The sequence below is a fragment of the Mobula hypostoma genome, chromosome 1 (assembly GCF_963921235.1).
Source record: "Mobula hypostoma chromosome 1, sMobHyp1.1, whole genome shotgun sequence".
Classification (NCBI taxonomy): domain Eukaryota; kingdom Metazoa; phylum Chordata; class Chondrichthyes; order Myliobatiformes; family Myliobatidae; genus Mobula; species Mobula hypostoma.
Window position 1 is genome coordinate 103,189,366 of NC_086097.1, and position 25,249 is coordinate 103,214,614.

A 25,249-nucleotide genomic window follows, 5' to 3' on the forward strand; every position below is an offset into this window, starting at 1 on the left:
TGACATCTTCTGCTGTACTGATGTTAATATGGAATATATACAAAAAGTGATTATTTATTTGAAGTGATAAAGCTACCACTGGTGCAATGCTATCACATGTTTTCTAACTCCAGAGATGTATACCTTGCCAAAAATCACTATGAACATTATTCCCCTCAGATGGTACCGACCAACCCTACTGGCTTACGGACTACCTGTCCTGAAGTCAATGGCTGGCTCTTTTCCTTTGCTGACTTTCAAGGAAAGGTTGTTGTCCTGACACCATGCCATTTGATTCTCATCTCCTTCCTCTACAAAGTCACGTCATTATTTGAAATTTGACGTACTGTGGTGGTGTCAATTGTGAACTTGTAAAAGAAGTCAGAGCAGAATATGTTGCAGTAATAACTTCTTTAGCAAGAAAAATTTTATGAAAATAGTTCAGAATATTGCATATAATGTAATTGGAGTTGTTGCTCCTGTACTTGGATATATACTTGTTTGTTCCATAAAAGATGTAAAACTGCAACTATAACCATATAACAATTACAGCACGGAAACAGGCCATCTCGGCCCTTCTAGTCCATGCCGAACGCTCACCTAGACCCATCTACCTGCACTCAGCCCATAACCCTCCATTCCTTTCCTGTCCATATCCCTATCCAATTTTTTTTAAAATGACAAAATCGAACCTGCCTCTACCACTTCTACTGGAAGCTCGTTCCACACAGCCACCACTCTCTGAGTAAAGAAGCTCCCCCTCGTGTTACCCCTAAACTTTTGCCCCTTAACTCTCAACTCATGTCCTCTTGTTTGAATCTCCCCTACTCTCAATGGAAAAAGCCTATCCACGTCAACTCTATCTATCCCCCTCATAATTTTAAATACCTCCATCAAGTCCCCCCTCAACCTTCTACGCTCCAAAGAATAAAGATCTAACTTGTTCAACCTTTCTCTGTAACTTAAATGCTGAAACCCAGGTAACATTCCAGTAAAACTCCTCTGTACTCTCTCTATTTTGTTGACATCTTTTCTATAATTCGGTGACCAGAACTGTACACAATACTCCAAAATTGGCCTGAGCAATGCCTTGTACAATTTTAACATTACATCCCAACTCCTATACTCAGTGCTCTGATTTATAAAGGCCAGCATACCAAAAGCTTTCTTTACCACCCTATCCACATGAGATTCCACCTTCAGGGAACAATGCACCATTATTCCTAGATCCCTCTGTTCTACTGCATTCCTCAGTGCCCTACCATTTACCATGTATGTCCTATTTTGATTAGTCCTACCAAAATGTAGCACCTCACACTTATCAGCATTAAACTCCATCTGCTATCTTTCAGCCCACTCTTCTAACTGGCCCAAATCTCTCTGCAAGCTTTGAACACCTACTTCATTATCAACAATGCCACCTATCTTAGTATCATCTGCATACTTACTAAACCAATCTACCACCCCATCATCCAGATCATTAATATATATGACAAACAACATTGGACCCAGTACAGATCCCTGGGGCACACCACTAGTCACCGACCTCCAACCTGACAAACAATTATCCACCACTACTCTCTGGCATCTCCCATCCAGCCATTGTTGAATCCATTTTACTACTTCAATATTAATACCTAACGATTGAACCTTCCTAACTAACCATAGAAACTACAGCACAGAAACAGGCCCTTTGGCCCTTCTTGGCTGTGCCGAACCATTTTCTGCCCAGTCCCACTGACCTGCACACGGACCATATCCCTCCATACACCTCCCATCCATGTATCTGTCCAATTTATTCTTAAATGTTAAAAAAGAACCCGCATTTACCACCTCGTCTGGCAGCTCATTCCATACTCCCACCACTCTCTGTGTGAAGAAGCCCCCCCCTAATGTTCCCTTTAAACTTTTCCCCCCTCACCCTTAACCCATGTCCTCTGGTTTTTTTCTCCCCTTGCCTCAGTGGAAAAAGCCTGCTTGCATTCACTCTATCTATACCCATCATAATTTTATATACCTCTATCAAATCTCCCCTCATTCTTCTACGCTCCAGGGAATAAAGTCCTAACCTATTCAACCTTTCTCTGTAACTGAGTTTCTCAAGTCCCGGCAACATCCTTGTAAACCTTTTCTGCACTCTTTCAACCTTATTTATATCCTTCCTATAATTTGGTGACCAAAACTGAACACAATACTCCAGATTCGGCCTCACCAAAGCCTTATACAACCTCATCATAACATTCCAGCTCTTATACTCAATACTTTGATTAATAAAGGCCAATGTACCAAAAGCTCTCTTTACGACCCTATCTACCTGTGACGACACTTTTAGGGAATTTTGTATCTGTATTCCCAGATCCCTCTGTTCCACTGCACTCCTCAGTGCCTTACCATTAACCCTGTATGTTCTACGTTGGTTTGTCTTTTCAACTTGCAATACCTCACAGTACTAAACTCCATCTGCCATTTTTCAGCCCATTTTTCCAGCTGGTCCAAGTCCCTCTGCAGGCTCTGAAAACCTTCCTCACTGTCTACTACACCTCCAATCTTTGTATCATCAGCAAACTTGCTGATCCAATTTACCACATTATCATCCAGATCATTGATATAGATGACAAATAACAATGGACCTAGCACTGATCCCTGTGGCACACCACTAGTCACAGGACTAGTGTAACCTTCCGTGTGGAACCTTGTCAGAGGCCTTACTGAAGTCCATATAGACAACATCCACTGCTTTATCCTCGTCAACTTTCTTAGTAACCTCATCAAAAAATTCAATAAGATTTGTCAAACATAATCTTCCATGTTGACTGTTCCTAATCAGACCCTGTCTATCCAGATAATTATATATACCATCTGTAAGAATACTTACCATCAATTAACCCACCACTGACGTCAAACTTACTTTGCTAGGTTTACTCTTAGATCCCATTTTAAACAATGGAACAACATGAGCAATACGCCAATCCTCTGGCACCAATCTTGTTTCTAATGACATTTGAAATATTTCTGTCCAAGCCCCTGCTATTTCTACATTAACTTCCCTCAAGGTCCTAGGGAATATCCTATTAGGACCCGGAGACTTATCCACTTTTATATTCCTTATAAGCGCCAGTACTTCCTCTTCTATAATCATCATAGTTTCCATAACTACCCTACTTGTTTCCCTTACCTTACACAATTCAATACCCTTCTTCTTAGTGAATACTGAAGAAAAGAAATTGTTCGAAATCTCCCCCATCTCTTTTGGCTCCACACATAGCTGTCCACTCTGATTCTCTAAGGGACCAATTTTATCCCTCACTATCCTTTTGCTATTAGTATAACTGTAGAAATGCTTTGGATTTATTTTCACCTTACTTGCCAAAGCAACCTTATGTCTTCTTTTAGCTTTCCTAATCTCTTTCTTAAGATTCTTTTTACATTCTTTATATTCCTTGAGCACCTCATTTACTCCATGCTTCCTATATTTATTGTAGATCTCTTTCTTTTTCTGAACTAAGTTTCCAATATCTCTTGAAAACCATGGCTCTCTCAAACTTTTAACCTTTCCTTTCAACCTAACAGGAACATAAAGATTCCGTACCCTCAAAATTTCACCTTTAAATGACCTCCATTTCTCTATTACATCCTTCCCATAAAACAAATTGTTGCAATCCACTCCTTCTAAATCCTTTTGCATCTCCTCAAAGTTAGCCTTTCTCCAATCAAAAATCTCAACCCTGGGTCCAGGCCTATCCTTCTCCATAATTATATTGAAACTTATGGCATTGTGATCACTGGACCCGAAGTGCTCCCCAACACATACCTCCGTCACCTGACCTATCTCATTCCCTAACAGAAGATCCAACACTGCCCCTTCTCTAGTTGGTACCTCTATGTATTGCTGCAAAAAACTATCCTGCACACATTTTACAAACTTCAAACCATCCAGCCCTTTTACAGATTGGGCTTCCCAGTCTATGTGTGGAAAATTAAAATCTCCCACAATTACAACTTGTGCTTACTACAAATATCCGCTATCTCCTTACAAATTTGCTCCTCCAATTCTCGCTCCCCATTAGGTGGTCTATAATATATCCCTATAAGCGTTACTACACCTTTCCCATTCCTCAATTCCACCCAAATAGCCTCCCTAGACGAGCTCTTTAATCTATCCTGCCAAAGCACCGCTGTAATGTTTTCCTCTGACAAGCAATGCAACACCTCCCCCTCTTGCCCCTCCGATTCTATCACACCTGAAGCTGAAATCCAGGAATATTTAGTTGCCAATCACACCCCTCCTGCAACCATGTTTCACTAATAGCTACAACATCATATTTCCAGGTATCAATCCATGCTCTAAGCTGATCCACCTTTCTTACAATGCTCCTAGCATTAAAATAGATGCATTTAAGAAACTCTCCACCTCTTACTTTCTGTTTATCCCTAATGGTGCAAACAACTTTATTATCTTTTTCTTCCTTCTCCCCTACATCTTCGGTCTGAGCACTCCCCTTCTCTGTCACCTGCCTATCCTCCCTCACACACTGTCTACTAGCTTTCTGTATTTGTGAACTAACCTCCTCTCTCCTAGTCTCTTCAATTTAATTCCCCCCCCCAACCATTCTAGTTTAAAGTCTCCCCAGTAGCCTTCGCAAATCTCCCCAAAAGGATATTGGTCCCCCTAGGATTCAAGTGCAACCTGTCCTTTTTGTACAGGTCACACCTGCCCCAAAGAGGTCCCAATGATCCAGAAACTTGAATCCCTGTCCCCTGCTCCAATCCGTCAGCCATGCATTTACCCTACATCTCATTGCATTCCTACTCTCACTGTCGCGTGGAGATTACTACCTTTGCGGTCCTTCTTCTCAACTCCCTTCCTAACTCCCTATATTCTCCTTTCAGGATCTCTTCCCTTTTCCTACCTATGTCATTGGTACCTATATGTAACACAACCTCTGGCTCCTCACCCTCCCACTTCAGGATATCTTGGACTATTTTCATTGTTACGTTTGACATTAGAATGAATGGATTTTAGTTTCATTTGATGCCTGTTTATTGCATGATCCTCCATAAATCTGTTCCACTAAAGTCGAAAATGTCAAAATGATTGCTACTGTAGAGTTTTAAATGTGCATCTAGCCATGTTGTGACGCGGCTGCAGTTTTAAATTATTATATACTGTAAAAAAAAATATATAAATGATGACTTTTATCATGGTAAATCAATATTTTATGTAAACCCACGTGGAAAAATACATGAAAATCTTGGTACAGGAATATTATTTAGAGGAAAATAAATGCACCAACTTCTATTGAAAGTAAAGGTTAAAAAAAAATGCAGTTGCTGGGAATCTACAGTAAAAGCTGAGATTGCTGGAAATATTCAGAAGATTTAAACACATTTATGGAGCGGGGGTGGTGGAAGCAGAAGTAACATTTCAGCCTTGACCCTTCATCAAGGCTGCAAGGAAACAAAAGGATCTTTGAAACTCCAAGAAGTGTAGGGTAGTGGGGGATTGAATGTCTCTGTCATAGTGTAATTAGGGTGGCCATGAGAATGCACAGTAAACAAGGTGATCTACTCATTTAGTAAATGGAAGCAGTTAAAGAGAGAACATAGACAAAGAATTTAACAGTTGTGAAATGTAGAGCAAGAGGATATACCCAGCAGGTCAAGTTGGACATGTTCACCACTATGGGGGGAGAAGAAACAGAAGGATTGGGTGGTGGGGGGGTGGAAGGCAAGGAACTAACAAGCTGAACCAAGCAACACATATAAAAGTTGCTGGTGAACGCAGCAGGCCAGGCAGCATCTCTGGGAAGAGGTGCAGTCGACGTTTCAGGCCGAGACCCTTCGTCAGGACTAACTGAACCAATATCACAGATAAGGGCCTCAACAAGGCCTTAAGGAGCAGTACATCATTTGTCTGGAAGCATTGAAGGCTTCTATATTTACTACAGAATTCTACAACGTAAGGTAATTCCATTTTTCACTCTTTGTATCAGCGTCCGTCTGTGCTATTGACTTGGCTTTGTACCTTTTTTCTGTTTTCTTCCTCTGAGAGAAGGACATATCCAATTTGTTTTGATGAAGGGTCACAGCCTGAAATGTTGACTGTTTACTCTTTTCCATAGATGCTGCTTAGCCACTGAGCTCTTCCAGTATTTTGTGTGTGTTGCTTAGATTCCAGCATCTACAAATTTTCTCTTGTTTGTGACCCCTGTCTGGCTGGTCCTTTTGCTCTATATCTCATAGCTCCCATGCTCTTTTCTCTGTGTTTTTGTTCTCCTGCTGCTCCCATTCACTCGTTGTCCAGAAACCTGTTTGCTGTTTGTCCCCTTGATCATTCCAATTTTGCAGAAATGTTTATAGTCCTTACCTACCACCCAATGAGCCTCCATATCAAACATATTATTCTTCATAACTTCTGCCAATCCTGCAACTAAGGACATCTTTCCTACTGCTTTCTGTACTCCATGTCCACTGGTCCCTCCCCACTGATCATCCTCCTGGCACTTATCCCTGCAAGCATGACAAGTGCTATACCTGACCTTACATTTTCCCCCTTCACCAACATTCAGGGCCCCAAGCAGTTCTTCAAGGTGAGGTAACACTTCAAAGTACAAAGTAAATTTATTGTTAAAGAACGAACATGTCACCATATACTACCCTGAAATTAGTTTTCTTGCAGGTGTTCACTGTAGAACAAAGAAATACAATAGAATAAATGGAAAAAACTATACATGGGTAAACACTGACAAACAACCAATGTGCAAAAGAAGACAAACTGTGCAAATACAGTAAATAAATAAATAAATAGATAGATAGATAACTACTGAGAACATGAGTTGTCGAGTCCTTGAAAGTAGAGTTAGTTCAGTGTTGAGGTGAGTGGAGTTATCTACTTTGGTTCAGGAGCCTGATGGTTGAAGGGTAATAAATTTTCCTGAACTTGGTTCACTTCACCTGCCCATCCTCTACAAAGATGAGGCCCAGTGCAGATTGGGGGACCACTTTGTGCACCTTCACTCTCCTGGTGGTCAATTTGACTTCCTATTCCTATTCTGACATGCCTGCCCATACCCTCCTCCTCCTCCTGCCATGATGAAGCTAAAGTCAGGTTGGAGGAGCAACTGTCTGAGTAGCTTCCAACTTGATACCGTGAACGTTAATTTCTCTGACTTCTGGTAACTTATTCCTCCTCCCTCCCTCTCCCTTCTCTCTTTTCCCATTCCCTATTCTGGTTACCCTCTCACCCCTTCTTCTCACCTGCCCATCAACCCCCTCTTTCTTTCTTCTATAGTGTAATGTCCTCTTCTATCAGATTCCTCCTCCTTCAGCTATATATCTCTTCCTCCTATCCCCTCTCAGCTTTGAACTTCATCCTTCCTCGCACATCCACCTACCTTACCCCCTCACCTGGTCTCACCTATCACCTGCCAACTTGTACTTCCTTCCCACCCCACACCTTCATATTCTGGCTTCTGCTCCTTCCTTTCCAGTTCTGATGCAAGTCTCGGCCTGAAACGTCGACTGTTTATTCCTCTCCACAGATGCTGCCTGACCTACTGAGTTCCTCCAGGATTTTGTGTGTGTTGTCTTGATTTACTAAAGCAGTTTTTACAGTCTCATGACATCCATTCAGGTCATTACAGCCAATAACTTCTTTACTCAGAGAGTGGTAGCTGTGTGGAACGAGCTTCCAGCAGAAGTGGTTGAGGCAGGTTCAATGTTGTCATTTAAAGTAAAATTGGATAGCTATATGGACAGGAAAGGAATGGAGGGTTATGGGCTGAGTGCAGGTCGGTGGGACTAGGTGAGAGCAAGAGTTCGGCACGGACTAGAAGGACCGAGATGGCCTGTTTCCGTGCTGTAATTCATATATGGTTATATGGTTAATTGAGTACTTAGGTCACTATTGTTTAATAAGAAAATTAAGTAATCAATTTGTTCACAGAATGATTCAATAAGCAGTAGAAAACATGTTTTAATGAGTTTGATTGAGAATTGAATATTCTCTGCCACAGCTGCCCAGCCTCCTTTTGAACATTAAACACTTATTGTGTTTAAATGAAGAGCAAATAGGCTTTTGGTTTAAACACATCTTCAAGAAGATTTTAAACATAAAAAGTAAATAGTGTCTGAAGATGAGGGCTAAAGTGACAATTGTGAAAGAAAAATAGGCAAGTGCATCATTTTATTGTTTTTATTGACTGCCTTTTGTAGCTGATGTTACAGACATTTTATTTCTTCTATTATGTAGGGGGTCACTGAGGAAGAGAGCAGTCATGGTGCTGGAAATGTGCCTCAAAATGGCCCAAGCCTGGGATCCCCTGTGAAGGTGCGCTCTGAGATTTTGCAGCCAGATCGGGATTTGCGATTGTTAAGGAAGTTGAAATCAATTCACAACTTTGAGTTTGAAAAACATCTCACTTTGGAGCCAAAGCCTAGCACAGATAAATTCTTGGAAACTTGGTAAGTGCAAATTTATTCTTTTGCCGTTATGAATATATTCTGCAGATATTGAAAGGAATGTTCTCAAGAGTCTTGGCACTTGCACCGAATAAATGCGGCTCATTTCTCAATGGAAATGTAGGTTTCACAAGACAATAAACTATATAGAACTTGATTCTTGTGCCTTCAGTTAGCTTAATTCCTCAGTGTCACAACTCTTAATTTAGGATAATTTTTGTAAATTAATGGTGTTAAACTAATTGAGAAATCCTACTTCTAATTGTTTCATTATCTTTTGTTGAATAAAAACGGTGAAGAACTAGTTAATCAAAAAAAAAAGAAAATAGGGAAAGTATTCTCATGTATTTAATTTTAACATGAAACATTTCCTTTATTTTGAAGACCTGCCCTTTAAGAACAATTTTCTTTAGGGACTACTAGCCATATTGGAGTGTAGATGCATAGTTATAAGAAGGAAATGGTTCCTTCCACTCAACCTTTTCATGCTGACCAAGCTGCCTTCCTGTGCTAGTCCCTTTTGTTTGAATTTGTCCCGTATGCCTCTAAACATTTCCTATCTGTGAATATGACATTTTAAATATTGTAAATACGTCCACCTCTAATGCTTACTCTGGCAGTTTACTCCATATACCCACCATTCTCTGTATGGGAAAACTTGCCCCTTTAAATCTTTTCCCTCTTACTTTAAACCTATGTCCTCATGTTCTAGACTCCCTCACTCTTGGGGGGCGGGGTGGAGAGAAGCTGTGACCATTTATCTCATTTATGTCTCTTAAAATTTTATAAACCAGATCCAAAGTTATCCATTTACTACTAGCATGTAGTGATAGCTGGATGATACTGCCTAAGGTATTTTATAAGTTATAGTTCTTCTGAGAACTAATACAATGAAGTAATAAAGTTCTGATCCTAAAGTAATGTTCAGTTAATATAGAAAATAGTTCAACATTAAAAAGGGCCAGAACCTATGTCCCATCCACTGCCAATGCTCTCCTTTGTACTTTTTCCAGTTTTGTGAAATCAGCTAGCATTCCATAGCTGTCTATGAAGCCGAGTGAGCAATGACTAAACCCTCAGTGAGTCCAGCAGGGGTAGGGAACCAGATGCTCACAAATGTTTTCCGCTTTCTAGTGATTTCAGTGTTCTGCTGTGCAAGAGTGAAAGCCAGTGGCTATTGGACCATGAAGCAGCAATTTTTCTGGTGCTTCCAAGTACAGATTGTTAATTAGCTGGAATATATCAAAGATTTTGAATTGGCCAAAACTAAAATGTTGTAAACAGTTTGCTCAACTTCTCAAAGAATGTAATGAGAGGCAAGAACTTCCAATATTGTGCATTTTTGTTGGCTAATTCAAAAAAGTATTCCTGTTTTGCTTTTCATCCATCAATATGCTACATCCACAACACCAGAGGACTCATAAGTGACATTTCTAAGAATTGAAGGCATAAAGTTTAAGTGTCTGTCCATCTGTAACACCTCAATGGGCTTAGAATATTTCAACAGGAGCAATTTGCATTCACATAGTAAAGTATGCTCTTATGCTTTAATGGGCCAAATTTGTCAGTAGACTACTTACCAAAACAGCGACCAACAACTGGGTCAAATCACCTTTTAAAGAGCAGCTATGGGAAGCAAGACAGGTGACAGCAGCTGAAGATACTGTACTGTGCAAAAGTCTTAGGCACGTGTACATGGCTAGGGTGCCTAAGAATTATGCACAGTACTGTATTTGTCAATGTGGAACAGAGTGAGTTTGTAAATCTGGTGGGAGCAAAGGATGCTGGGAATGGTGGGGGTAGAGCGCCATGGGAGGGGTGTGGGGCAGGTGGCAGAGAAGGAGTGCCAAGGGTAGGGGGTGGCATAGGTGCAGACACACCCAGCCCTGAAACACCAGGCAAGGTCATTTGATTTTCAAATAATTGGTGTATTGATCATTACAGAATGTCTCTCTGGTGCTTCCCACTCTCTCCCATCCCCATTCTTCTTTTTCTAACCATAATTCTCCTCTCCTTGGCCCCTTCCCATTCTCAGTCCACAATAGAGACCCATATCAGAATGAGATTTCTCATCACTCACATATGTCCTGAAATTTGTTTTCTTTTTGCAGTAGCAGTACAGTGCAATACCTAAAATTACTACATTATAGTGCAAAAGTCTTGGGCATCCAAGCTATATAATATATGTGCCTAAGACTTTTGCGCAGTATTGTACCTTTAAGAAAACCCCCATCCTCAATGATGGACGGGGTTGTTTCTATTCTGCTGGATCTTTCCAGAATCAAGACAACTTTGGAAGATCACTAAAAAATATATCTCTGCAGCCACATCTTTTGAGATCCTTCACTGCAGACCATAGGGTTCAGGGAACTTATCAGCTGAGTCCTATTAGTTTGATCAGTTCTTTCTTGCTAATGATAGATTAATTTAATTTATTCCCTTCCTTTTGGATTTAGAGTTTCTGTTATTACTGTGATGCTTTTCATGCCTTCTTCCATAAAGAGACATACAAAATATTTGTTCAGAATTTGTGCCACTTCCATTCATTCCATCATGAATTCCCCAGTCACATCCCAAGGAGCCAATGCTTAGATTAGCTGTGCTCTTTTTCCACACACTATAGAAGCTGTTGATTTACCCTGTAATTCCAGCTAACGTGCTCAATCCACTTGATCACTTTGTTTTCGAAAATTTGTCACTTTGCTGATTTATTTTCCAATCATTTGGCCCACCACTAATCTTCACAACACTTTATACTTTTTCCATCCTCAATCTGAGATACAGCCAGTTCTGACACACATGTCTTTGGCATTAAAAAGCCAGACTGCTGCCAGCAAACAAGGCTTATAGCATCTGGAATTGTCAGTTATGAAGTGAATCAAGTTGGTTGGTGGTCACTTTCTGTGTTGGTGAGAACCTCTTGATAAGACAGAAAGAAATCATCCATTTAGCCCTTTTAGCTGAATGCTAAAAGGGCTAAATGCTCTTATCATACAGAGGTAATGCCTTTGACATAAATTGCAATGTTCAGGAAGTGGCTACCATCCAATGACAAATAGGAATTGAAGTTATAAACACAATAGATCCTGCAGAAATCCAGAGCAATTCAGCAGGTCAAGCAGCATCTATGGAAATGAATAAGCAGTAGACATTTTGGACTGAGACCTTTTAGGACTGGAAGTGAAGGAGGAAGTTGCCAGGATAAAAAGCTGGGAGGAGGGGAAGGAGGACTAGCTAGAATGTGATAGATAAAGCCAAGAGGGCGAGAAAGGTAAAGGGCTGGAGAGTAAGGAATCTGATAGAAGAGAGTGGACCATGGGAGAAAAGAATTTAAGTTGCATGGTTGCCTTGTCAAAATGCACACATCCCTTGAAAGAACTTGAAACAAAAATTTACCACCTATCATGTCTTGAAGAAATTTCTGCCAAACTACTACCATCACATCAGTTGCAGTACCAGAGGATCCAATATATTCAACCATTGCGACACTCCTGCAAGAATGCCTGCCTTCCACCGTATTTTGGGGATTTTGACCATCCAGTTGTCTATCTGGTAGCACATCTTTCCTTCTCCACACCACCCCCAACTTTCTGCTTTCCACAGGGATTGCTCCCTACATGACTCACTTGTCCACTCGTCCCTCCCCACTTATCGCCCTCCTGGTACTTATCTTTGCAAGTGGAACAATTGGCACACCTGCCCCTACACCTCCGCCCTCACTAACATTCAGGGCCCCAAACAGTCTTTGCAGATGAGGCAACGCTTCACCTGCGAGTCTCTTGGGGTCATCTACTGTATCTAGTGTACCATTGTGGCCTCCTGTGTATCAGTGAGACCTGATGAAGATTGAGAGACCATTTTGTCGAGCATCTTTGCTCTGTCTGCCACAAAAAGTGGGATCTCCTGGTGGCCACCCATATCAATTCTATTTACATTCCCATTCCAACACGCCAGTCTATGGCCTCCTCTACTGCCACGATGAGGCCACTCTCAGGTTAGGGAAGCAACACTTTATATTCCATCTGTGTAGCCTCCGTCCTGATGGCATGAACATTGATTTCTCGAACTTACAGTACTTGCCCCACCTCTCTTCTTCCCCATTCCCCATTCCCATTTCCCTCTCTCACCTTATCTCCTTACCTGCCCATCACCTCCCTCTGGTGCTCCTCCGCCTTCCCTTTATTCCATGACCTTCTGTCCTCTCCTATCAGATTTCCCCTTCTCCAGCCCTTTATCTCTTTCACCAATTGACTTCCCAGCTCTTTGCTTCATCCTTCCCCCTCCCAGTTTCACCTATCACCTACCACTTTGTACTTCTTCCTCCCTTCCCCTTAACTTTTTATTCTGACTTCTCCCCTTTCTTTTCAGTCCTGATAAAGGGTCTCGGCCTGAAACATCAACTGTTTATTCTTTTCCACAGATGCAGGCTGGCCTGCTGAGTTCCTCCAGCATTTTGTGTGTGTGACATCTCGTTGTCCTCCTACCTGCATATAGGCAGAGACCATAAGACATAGGAGCAGAATTGGGCCATTCAGCTCATCAAGTCTGTTCCACCGTTTGATCACCGTTTGATCATGGCTGATATATTCTTCTGCCATTCTTCTGCTTTCTCCCTGTAACCTTTGACATCCTTCCTAATCAAGAGCTAATGGAGGATGAGAGGTGACCTGATAGAGGTGTTCAAGATAATGAGAGGCATTGATTGTATGGATAGTCAGAGGCTTTTCCTCAGGGCTGAAACAGCTAGCATGAGAGGGCATAGCTTTAAGGTGCTTGGAAGTAGGTACAGAGGAGATGTCAGGGCTAAGTTTTTTATGCAGAGAGTGGTGAGTGCATGAAATGCGCTGCCAGCGGCGGTGGTGGAGGTGGAAATGATAGGGTCTTTTAAGAGACTCCTGGATGGCTACATGGAGCTTAGAAAAATAGAGGGCTATGGGTAAAGCCAAGGTAGTTCTAAAGTAGGGACATGTTCAGCACAACTTTGTGGGCAGAAGGGCCTGTATTGTGCTGTAGGTTTTCTATATTTATGTTTCTTTGTCATCTGCAGAAATTATCTGATGACTCGGCAATAGTTGGGTGAATAAAGGGAGGACATGAGGATAAATACAGGGCCCTGGTGGAGGACTTTGTCAGGTGGTGCAAGCGGAATCATCTACAGCTTAACATCAGTAAGGCAAAGAAGGTGGTAATGGATTTTAGGAAGTCTAAGCTTGCACTGTTTCCTGTTACTATTGATGGTGAGGACTTGGAGGTGGTGAGGACCTACAAGTACCTGGGGGTATACCTGGATGACAGAGGCTATGTACAAGAAGGGCCAGAGTCACCTCTACTTCCTGAGGAGACTGAGGCACTTTGGAGTATGCAGGCCTCCCCTTCACATGTCCTACCAGTCTGTTGTCACCAGTACAATCTTCTTTGTGGTGGTGTGCTGGGGCAATGGCATCAACATGGGTGATGCCAACAGGCTTAGTAAACTGATTAGAAAGGATGGCTGTGTTATAGGAGTCAAACTGGACATGCTGGAGACTGATAGAACAAAGGACCCTATGGAAAATCCTGGCAATTCTGGACAGAGTTTCTCACCCTCTGTATGCCACCTTGGCTGAACAGAGGAGCACTTTCAGTAATTGACTAATACAACTGCGCTGCTCCAAAGAGCGCTATTTGAGGTCATTCTTACCCTCGGCCATTAGGCTCTATAATGAGTCAACCTATAGCCAGGGAACTGATGACCCCCCCCTGTTAGACTGAGGTAACTTATCTTTTATTCTTTCTTACTTTTAATATTTGTATATTTGTGCATTTGTAATGCTACTGTGACACTGTAATTTCGTTTGGGATCAATAAAGTATTTATGTATCTGCCTAGCTTGGGTGTTTCAAACACCTTCAGCCTCTTGCTTTGGCAGTCTGAGGTACACGAGAAGAACATCAAAACCTGCCCCTATGACCAGTAGCATTTATATCCACCATAATAAAGCGTCTGGAGAGTTTAGTCATGAAGTACATCAACTCCTGCCTGAAGAACAACCTGGATCCGCTCCAATTTGCCTACCATCACAACATGTCAACAGCAGATGCCACTTCATTGGCTCTTTATTCAGCTCTGGAACACCTAAACAATGAAACATATATGAGGATACTCTTCATTGACTGCAGCTCAACATTCAGTGCTATCATCCCCTCAAAACTCATCACTAAACTTCAAGACCTGGTGGGACACAGTACCTCCCTGTGCAACTAGATCTTGATTTCCTCACTGGCAGCCACTGTTAGTGCTGATTGGCAACAAGATCTCCACACTCACCATCTATACAGGTGCACTGCACCACAAGGCTGTGTGCTTAGCCCCTTCTCTACTCAGTTTATACTGATTGTTCAAAGTAGAAAATATGTATACTTTATACATCCTTGAGATTTGCCTCTTTATGGGCAGCCACAAAACAAAGAAACCCAATAGAACCCTTTTTTAAAAAAGACTATCAAACAGTCAACAGGAAAAAAAGCAAATCATGCAAACAATAAAAGTAAGCAAATAACATTCAGAACTGATGTTCTTGAAAGTAAGTCTACAGCCACAAAGCAAGTCATCACTGATTGTGTGGCCAGTACAGCTCCATACCAAATTTAAATTTGCTGATAACGCCACTAAAACAAAGGTGATAATGATTTATTGTATAGAAGGGAAATGAAAATCTGGGTGAGTGGTGCCACAACAACAACCTCTGACTCAATGTCAGTGAAACCAAAGAGCTAATTATCGACTAGAGGAGGAAGAAACCAGAGGCCCATGAGCCAGACCTCTTTAGGGGAAGCGGAAGTGGAGAGCATCAGTGGCTTTAAAATCTTTGGCATTAACATGTCAGGGATCTGTCCTGGGGCCAGCACATACGTGCCAATGCAGTGGAGGCACAACAACATCCCTACTTTCTTGGAAGTTTGCATCGATTTGGCATATCACCAAAACCTTTGACTAACTGCTATAGATGCACAGCGGTGAGTATCCTAGCTATTTGCATCACAGCCTTGTATGGAAACACCAATGCCCAGGAATAAAAAAGGATAGAAAAAGTGGAGATGAAGCCTTTCCCATAACTGAGTATATTTACTTAAAGCACTTTGCATAGAGAAATGCAAGTGATCTGTAGTATGTCAGAATGAGTACTCACGTCTTCTAAATATTCTGTTGCCTGTGACTCGCTCTCCCTTTTTCTCCCCTTCCAAATAAAAAAAATCCAATAGAACATAGAATAATGTAGCATAGCAGCAGGTTCAGAGTTGGTTGTGGATTACAGGAGGAACAGAGACAGGCTAGCCCCTATTGACATCAATGGTTGAGAGGGTGAGTAATTTCAAGTTCCTTGAGGGTGTGTGTGTGTATATATTTATTACTACACATTTATTAGATTGCATATCTGACTGTACACATGTACAATTACGTATACATTCTTAGTGTTTGGGCAATATCCTCCCACATTTCCCTTCCTTATTGCTTGTACAAAGTGACAGGGACGTAACATAAAGGTTTTTCACTGCCTCATGAGATGGATGTAAGAAGTAAAATTCTAATTCTAATTTAGAATTGTTGTGCTGGTCATAGTGCCAATCTAAACTAATTCCCTCTGCCTTACATATGGTCTGCATCCCTCCATTCCCTGTCTGTTCATGTGACTAAGTCCCTCTTAAACATTGTTATTGCCTGGCAGAACCTTCCAGGCACCTACCACTCACTGTGTTATATGCATCTCCTATAAACTTTCCTCCTCTCACATTGAACCAAATCACTCTGGTATTTGACATTTATACCCTGGAGGGAAAACACTGAGTCCCTCCCTCCAATTGTATGTGCCTCCCTAATTTTATATACTCTTTGGATTTTACGATCCTTCATACTCCATTTCAACAGTTCATTAGTAGCTTTTTTCAGTAATATAAAATATTATCTAAAATTGGACATCTGATTCTTTCTTAACCTAAAATTGTACAAGTGTTTAATCTCTATAGATTGGCATGCTCAGATACTTAATAAGTATTACATTTCAATATTACAATTTAATTTATGTGTTTGATTATGAATATGGGATATTGCGATTGTAAGTGTGACTTAAATATAATGTATTTGGTACTATTCTATTTTTTTGATTCATAATATATATCTTCATGTACTGTGTTCTTCTATGTGGAAATTAATAAAAAATATTGAAACATAAGTTAATCATTTATATTGAGCAGTAATTTGTGTTGTTTTCTCCGGAGCTGCAATGTCATGATGAATATGCTTTTTGTTCATCTTGTTCTCGTATAACATTTGGGTTTTAAACAAAGATTTGTGAGCATCTTTTTGAAAACAATACACTATGTTGTTATAGTATGGATGATTATAATAATAAGGAATATTGATGCATTAAAGGGCACATGGTCCAACACAGCCAATGCAGATGAAATGTCTTTGCAGTATGGATATACCATTTCGGGGTTAGTCAACTAACTAAATCAAAGGATTCATTGATCCTGAATTCTACACTAAGTTGTTCAGATGATCTGCATAACTTTTAATGTTCTTTCATGTCCAGCTCCACAAAGGCCAAGGAAGACTTACTGAAGGATGTTGCAGCTTCTCAGCCTCGGAAGGTCTCTGCTGTAGTTCGTACTGACAGAGTTTGGCACTTTGATGAAGAATACCTTCCAGACAGTACAAAGCCAGTCTCTTTGGGTACTCCTGAACGTGGGGATGGTGTTGTTAGCAATGGCTTTGTAGCTCTCAATTTAAGCTCCTGCAGGCAGGAGGTTGACTCTAAGGAGTGGGTCATTGTGGACAAGGAACGTGACCTCCAGGATTTCAGAACAGAGGAACGCCAGAGCCAGAAATTAACTAGTCCAACTGGACGAACAGATGATGAGGAGCCAGAAGTCCTTGCAGATGATTCTCCTCAGGCTGAAGGATTACAGTTGGTCAAAACTATTTCAAGCAAAAGCATGGAATGTCCAAGGTCACCAGAAGCAAGGAGAGAGCAGGTACCAGTGCTTCTGTAACTATTAAATTGTATAATTTAACAGAGGACAGACAGTTAATAAAGTTAATTTACTGAAAATGCAGAATTGCATGCACCCCAAGTAACGGAATTTGTTTTAATGCTTTTTGTTTTGAAGTGCAGTTTGAAATGATTGATACTAATTTGCCCATCACATCTGTCTTTGTCTGTGCCATTTGTGTCTATAAGTGTCATTTAACAGCACCAAATTTGTATCTGCTTTTGTCAGATTCTTTACTGTCTTGCTAGAGGCTTAAAATTAAACTTGTGTCCAAAATGGTTGTAATTGTAAGCCAGCACTCAAATATTTCATTAGTGGGTGCTTGTGGGGTAGCGTAGCTGTAGATATAGTGAGATACTGATATCTGCAGTATCTCACTATTTGGCTGAGTTATTGTCAGATATCACTGTGTGACATCAGTTTGAAGGCTGATTACTTTGCCTAGGAGAAATTCCCATTAGAAAAGAAATAATGTGACCATTGGGTTTTTTAATGGCATTTCTGTTGACCCGGCTGGTGGCGTAGTGGCATCAGCATCAGACTTCAGGTCGAAAGGTCCTGAGTTCGAATCCAGCTGGCTCCCCTACATGTTTTCCATCCGTGCTAGGTTACAAGCTGGTGATCTCTTTGGAAACTCTCCTGGCAGAAGGCAATGGCAAACCACTGCTGTAACTTGCCTCGTACGCGGTACCCCCCTACGTCAGAGTGGCGTGGAGGGAAATCATCCGCTAACCGGAGAAACTCCGGATGCGACATACCTTTTCTTTCCTTCTGTTGAGTATATATTAAGAATTAACATTGGAATTGGCCATTGTCACCTGTGTCATTGCACTGAGGAAGAATGGAGAAGTAGAAAGGTGGGCCGGAGAACTCTGATTTTGTCATAGGGCCTGTATGTATTTCCATTTTTTAGCAGAATAATTTGGACTGTTTTAAGGCTCAAGCACCAAGGATTAATTTTACTCACCTTGTACATTTATATGTATTAGGAATTTGCTGTGGTGTATTGGTGCAACATACAACTAAAAACAATGTTCAATGATTAGAAAGAGTAAAGAATTATATAAAAATAAGTTAGAGGTTAAAATATGGATATGGAATAAAATGTGCGTAAATACCAGCATGTGTTTAAAATATAAACAGCATCATGAACAGTGGTTTAAAGTATCTACAGTGCATTGTGATGATTCAAATAATAGGGAGGGATGGGCTGGGTAACTAGAATGGATTAACTGCCTTGGGGGTAGAAACTTTTAAGACAGCATGAAGTTTTTGTTTTAATAGCCCTATCCAGAAAGGCCATTAAATTGCTTTCCAGTGGGGAGCTTTATAGGCAGTTTGCAGGGTACGTAGTGTCTGCAATCACTTCTGTCTGCCTGGTTCTTTGTCCTGGAGACCTACAAATCCTGCACTGATGGTAGACTGCAGCCGGTGATTTTTTTCTGCAGACCTGACAGTTTGTATAATGTGACAGACGGTAATGGCTGCGCTAAATAAGACAGTAGTGGATACTCTGTATGGTGGCAGTGTGGAGTTGCATCAGTATGTTCTGGGGAAGATGGAATTTAACCAACTGCATCCTCTGCTGAGCCTTTTTGTTCATGAGGGAGATGTGGTTCTCCCACATGATGCGCAGGAAGTTGAATGTTGTAACCAGTTGCTTATGATGAGCGGGTGGAGAGGAGACACATTTTTTCTGAAGATGATTCAGCTCCAAGTTGTTGTGATTGCACCAGGGCACCAGCTTGGTTACTTCTTGGTGGTACTTGGATTTGTCACCTCTGGTGATTAGTCCTGTGACAGGGGTGTCAACTACAAACTTCATCAGTTTAACTGATGGATCACTGGAGGTGTAGAGAGAAAATAGAAGAGGGGAGAGAACATACCAGTGCTAACCGAATGGGATGTGGAGATGTGCTTGCCTAGACCCACTTATTGCCTCCTACCAGAGAGGAAGTTTGTGTTCCACCTGTAGATGGGACCTGGTTAGTTAAGACTGAAGAGTTTCTGTTGCAAAAGCTCAGGGATGAGATTGACCAAGAGAATCCTGACGTATGTACTGTGGGACATGGGAGTTGAGGTGCTGTAGTATGAAGTCCTGATGTTAACTGCATCATCTATAGATCTATTGGCTCTGTCGGCAAACTGCAGCAGATCTTGGAAATTTTGACCAACCTGTCAGAAGTTTTTATTATGACTGATGTGAGTGCAATTGGCGTGTAGTCATTCTGTTCAGTGATGCTTTGATTTTTGGGGGACTAGGATAACAACATGCTGGAACAGTGCATAGTTTAAAAGACTGATTGAAAATGTCTGTGAAAAATGACAGTGGTCAGCTGGTTAGCAGAATGTTTAAGCATGGCAGGGAGACAGAGTCAGGGTGAGCAGCGGCCTTGACATTGCACCTCCTTTGGTACATCTCCTCCATCACCTCCATTCAGGGCCCCAAACAGTCCTTCCAGGTGAGGCAACACTTCACCTGTGAATCTGCTGGGATCATCTATCATGTCTGGTGCTCCCAATGCAGCCTCTCTACATTGGTGAGACCCGTCATAAATTGAGGATCTGCTTCATCGAGCACCTCTGGACCATCTGTCACAAGCAGAACTTCCTGGTGGCCAACCATTTTAATTCCAATTCCCATTCCAGTTTCAACATGTCAGTTCATTGCCTCCTCTTGTGCCAAGATGAGGCCACCCTTGAGGTAGAAGAGCAAACCTTGTATTCTGTCTGGGTACCCTTCAGCCTGATGACATGAATATCAATTTGACCTTCCGGTTAAAAAACACTCCCCCCCACCCTCCCCACCCTCCCCACTCACTCCCCATTCTGACCTTTTACCTCTTCTCCCCTGCCTATTATTTCCCCTTGGGTCCCTCCTCCTCCCCTTTCTCCTATGGTCCACTCTCCTATCAGATTCCTTCTTCTCCAGCCCTTGATCTTTCCCATCCACCTGGCTTCACCTATACCCTTACAGCTAGCCTCCTTCCCCTCCCCCAACCTTTTTATTCTGGCGTCTTCCCCCTTCCTTTTCAGACTTGAAGAAGGATCACTGTTTTCAGTTTTTGCATGAAAGCAGCGATGAGCAGGGTCATAGCATGGTCATAATGTCCAAGGAGGACACAGGAATTGGCATTGTAGGCATTTTAATAGGGCTGTAGCAATTGCCCAGAATGTTACCTTCTCTAGTTGAACATTTAATGTGTTATTGAAGTGTGTCAGTGATGGAGTTAGCTTTAATGACTATCCATCTATCTCTTCCTCCCACAAAAGGCCCTTTGAGCTGTGCTGCCCAGCAACTCCAGTGATTAAATCCTAGCCAAATCATGGGATAAGATAGATACTTTATTGATCCCAAAGGAAATTACAGTGTCTCAGTAGTATTACAAGTGCACAGATATACAAATATCAGAAGTTAGAAAGAATAAAAACTTAATAAAAAAAAGTTACCTCAAACAGTCTAACAGGAGGGGGTCATCACTTCCTCAGCTACAGGTTGACTCATTATAGAACCTAATGGCCGAGGGTAAGAATGACCTCATATAGTGCTCTTTGGAGCAGCACAATTGTCTTAGTCTATTACTGAAAGTGCTCCTCTGTTCAGCCAAAGTGGCAAGCAGAGGGTGAGAAACATTATCCAGAAATGCCAGGATTTTCCATAGGGTTCTTTGTTCTACCACAGACAGCCTCTAGTGTGACCAGTTTGACTCCTATAACAGAACCAACCTTTCTAATTAGTTTATTGAGCCTATTGGCATCACCCATGTTGATACCATTGCCCCAGCACACCACTGCATAGAAGATTGTACTTGCAACAACAGACTAGTAGAACATTTACGTGATCAATTAAGCTTACTAGCCAGTATGTCTTTGGACTGTGGGAGGAAACTGGAGCTCCTGGAGGAAACCCATGTGCAGACAGGAAGGAACGTACGAACTTGCTTGCAGAGGACAATGGAATTGAACTCCGAACGCTGATGCCTCAAGCTGTTATGGTGTTGCGCTAATGGCTACACCACCGTGGTGCCTCTATTGATGAATCTTCAAGTACATTATCAAAGTATGTATACGTTATACAACCTTGAGATTCATCTTCTTACAGGCAGCCACAAAACAAAGAAAACTCCAAAAGAAAATCTGCAGATGCTGGAAATCCAAGCAACACACACAAAATGCTGGAGGAACTCAGCAGGCCAGGCAGCATCTATGGGAAAAAAAGTACAGTCAACATTTTGGGCTGAGACCCCAAAAGAACCCACTAAAAAACAGAAGACTGTCAAACACCCGAAGTGCAAAGAAAAGGAAAAAAAACAAGTCGTGGAAAACAATAAAAGTAAACAAATAGCTTCCAAACTGAAGTTTTACGAAAGACACAAAGCCAGGCATCTCTGCATCCAGATCTGCCATGCCACAGCCTCAGTTCAGTGCGGAGCTGAGTAAACATCGCGCAGCAGAACTGACCTTGCCTCACCTCTAGTTCCAACACCCTGACCTTTTCGATCTGGCCTGGCGCCGAATTCGTGCAGACATTGGGTTGTTCCTCGCTCTCTGACTGCCCTAGGGCCTGAACCCTGCCGCCACAATTTGGCACATACCCAACCTTTCCAATTCAGCTTAAATTGATCAGACTTAAAGACTTTCCTCGTGCTCGGTGGGTGTCACGACTGCTCCGACTACGCCTCCACCTTCACTTGCCTTGACCATGCCTTCCCCATGCCTGCACTTCCACCACTGCTCACCTCTGCTTTCCTTCGCCACTTCTTGCCTGCAACTGCACCTCCGCCTCAGCTCACCTCTCCCTTGTTAACATTGATTGTTATTAATAAAGTGTTACTAATAAGGTATTTAGTAGTTTTCTTTTGTTTTTTTGCCCCAGTAAATAGTTATTGGGCATCGTGAGTGCCATCTTAAAGTGGAATCTTGGCTATATTAATGACTGCTTGAATTCTATATTAATTTCTTTGTGCTGCTTCTTGAATTTTTATATGGTAAGTACTGTTTTTTCCCAAATAAAATTAGTATTTGTCATAAAAATTCAAGAAACAGCAGGAGAAACATCACAGCAGAGCTACAGTCATAAACTCAAGGTTTTCTCTGATTTTATAATGAGAGTCAAGCATTTCTATTTGGACATGTCAAAATTGCATAGTAGTCTAAACGGTAGTACAATACTAACATTGACAAAATGTGTTTGAACTGCACTTGTTTACTACTTTCTCCTCCATTAGTAACCAGCCTCAAGTCTTTTTTTCTGATTTAATCACTGTCTGAATTTCTATCTGTCCAGGGATTCCTGGGCATTCAAAATTGAGAAGTCCACTGGTGCCCTAAATTATAAATCTTCATGACCACTTAAAATGTCCTGCTGAAGGATTTTGGCCTGAAACGTTGACTGTACTCTTTTCCTAGATGCTGCCTGGCCTGCTGAGTTCCTGCAGCATTTTGAGTGTGTGTTGCTCGCATTTCCAGCATCTGCAGATTTTCTCTTGTGTGACTCAAAGTAACTTTTGTTTTTATTACTCTTCATTCTTATTTCATTAACCTTGATTTCATTTAACCAAATGCTAGCAACCAATACAGTGTTGCCAATCCCTATTTGTCATAAGGAGGTGGCTGGGAACGGACCCAAGTGAAAGACACAGACACTGAAGTACTAGGGACAAGACTAGGATACAGGGTGAGGGTTAGGACTTGGACACAAAAACCAGGAACCTGGAATAGGACTGGACAAGAGAGCTAGGAGCCCGGGTTTGGACTCCGAGACAGGACAAGGACCCTGGGTCTTGCCTCTGGCTCGGACCCCAGAACTAGGCAAGGACATGACTTGGCTGGCAGGCAGGACGAGGCTGGAGTCTTCAGACTTGGGGCGAGGCTGGAGGCTGGAGACTTGAGGCTTGAGGTCTTGAAGCTTGGCTTGGGGCGAGGCTTGAGGTCTTGAAGCTCGGCTTGGGGCGAGGCTCGAGGCTTGGGGTCTTGAAGCTCCTCCTGGGCAGGGCGCGGATCTCCACCCAACGGAGGCAAGAGACAGGAAGGGACAGAACCAACCGCAGGTAACGGCAAGACGGCCTGGCTTACCCAGCGGAGGCAAGGGATAGGAAGGGACAGAACCAACCGTAAGTAACGGCAAGAGGGCCTGGCTTACCCGACAGAGGCAAGGGACAGGAAGGGGCAGAACCAATCGCAGGGTAACGGCAAGTCGGCCTGACTTACCTGGTGGAGGTAAGGGACAGGAAGGGAGCTAGGTACAGGGTGGCTCCAAGACAAGACTTTAGGCGAGAAGAGGCGAGAGTTACCAGCAAGACAAGGCAAGGCTTCAGGCAATGCAAGGCGAGACAAGAACTTCAGGCAAGGCGAGAGTTACCGGCAAGACAAGGCAAGGCTTCAGGCAATGCAAGGCAAGACAAGAACTTCAGGCGAGGTGAGAGTTACAGGCAAGGCAAGGCGAGGAAACAGAAGGCAGGGGAAGGGATACAAGGAGTAAGGACAAGAAAAATCCAGCAGCTACGCCCTGGTCTCTGGAGGTATTTATGCAGCCAGTGCCAATGAGAATCAGCTGCCTCAATTAGTGCTCAACAGGAACAGAAACAGGATAGACAGGAAAACCTAGAGCAAGGGTCGATGGACTGGACTGTGAACCGGAATGTGGACTTCACAGACCGGACCATGTCACTATTAGTTATTGGGATACATAAAGACAATGAAACTGCACATTGAAAAGAAGGCAATCAAAGGTCCATTGTTTTCATTGTGAATAAAATATCCAGCAGCCTTGTGATAAGTGCTCCTTCTTGTATGACTTGTTGCAGCTGCTTCTTTCCTTGCCATTTCCATCAGACCTGCAGAGGTTCATTTGCCAGTAGGTTCTTTCCATATATGAAGTTGCTATCACTTTACATTCTCCCACCCTGCAATTCATGAATTTTATTCTTTCAATAGAGAACTTTTTAAATTCTTATTTTAGTCTGCATCTCTCATTCTTTAGTAGCCTGTGTTTCTATCATTTCTGGCTTCTTTCCCTCCTGTTATCTGACAGTCAGATTTACAGCCATCCAGGATCTGGGAAGTTATCTTCTGCACCACCTCTTAAACACTAATTAATTAAAACCTTTGTCAGCCTTTTGGAAACCTATTCTAGCATCTCTTTTACTATGTGAACTCCTTAGATACTTTGCATATTAAAGAGACTGTGTAAATCATAATTTAATATTTTTCTTTGAGTTAACCCAATTTATTGAAATAAGGTTGACTGATATGGTTCAGAATTCAAAGTAAATTTCTTATCAAGTTACATGTATGTCACCATATACAAACTTGAGATTCTGCATTTTCTTGCAGACAATCACAGTAAATACAAGAAACACAATAGAATTAAAGGACCACACCCAATGGAACAGACAAACAACCAAAGTACAAAAGGCAACATAAATACAAAAAACTGATTGTAATAATTCACTTGTTTGATATGTGCCATGTCATATAACGAGGGTGATCGTGATCTTTTCGTGACCATGATTGTCCTTGGAAAATTTTTCTGCAGAAATGGTTTGCTGTTGCCTTCTTCAGGGTGACCCCAGTCATTATCAATACTCTTCAGAGGTTGTCTGCATGGTGTTGATGGTGGCATAACCAGCTGCTCCCATGGCTTCATGTTACCTGATTTTGGGGTGGGGGGGTGGGGTGGGTGTTGCTGAGCAGGTGTTATGTCTTGCCCAAGGGTGACCTGCAGCCTAGCAGAGAAAAGGATCGTCTTGTGTACCCCCTTTGGTAGAGACCTATCT

The 25,249-nt window shown here is 42.0% G+C and overlaps 1 protein-coding gene across 4 annotated transcripts in view; it reads left to right on the forward strand.

Moving 5' to 3' along the window:
* The window catches only part of LOC134349599 (tau-tubulin kinase 2-like), a 350,526-nt gene that overhangs the window by 258,995 nt on the left and 66,282 nt on the right, over positions 1-25,249 (forward strand). For all 4 annotated transcript variants that reach the window (XM_063054164.1, XM_063054174.1, XM_063054168.1 and 1 more), the window contains 2 exons: positions 8,231-8,442; positions 17,012-17,453. In XM_063054164.1, the coding sequence (XP_062910234.1) occupies positions 8,231-8,442; positions 17,012-17,453 (654 nt within the window). The remainder of the gene's footprint in view (positions 1-8,230; positions 8,443-17,011; positions 17,454-25,249) is intronic.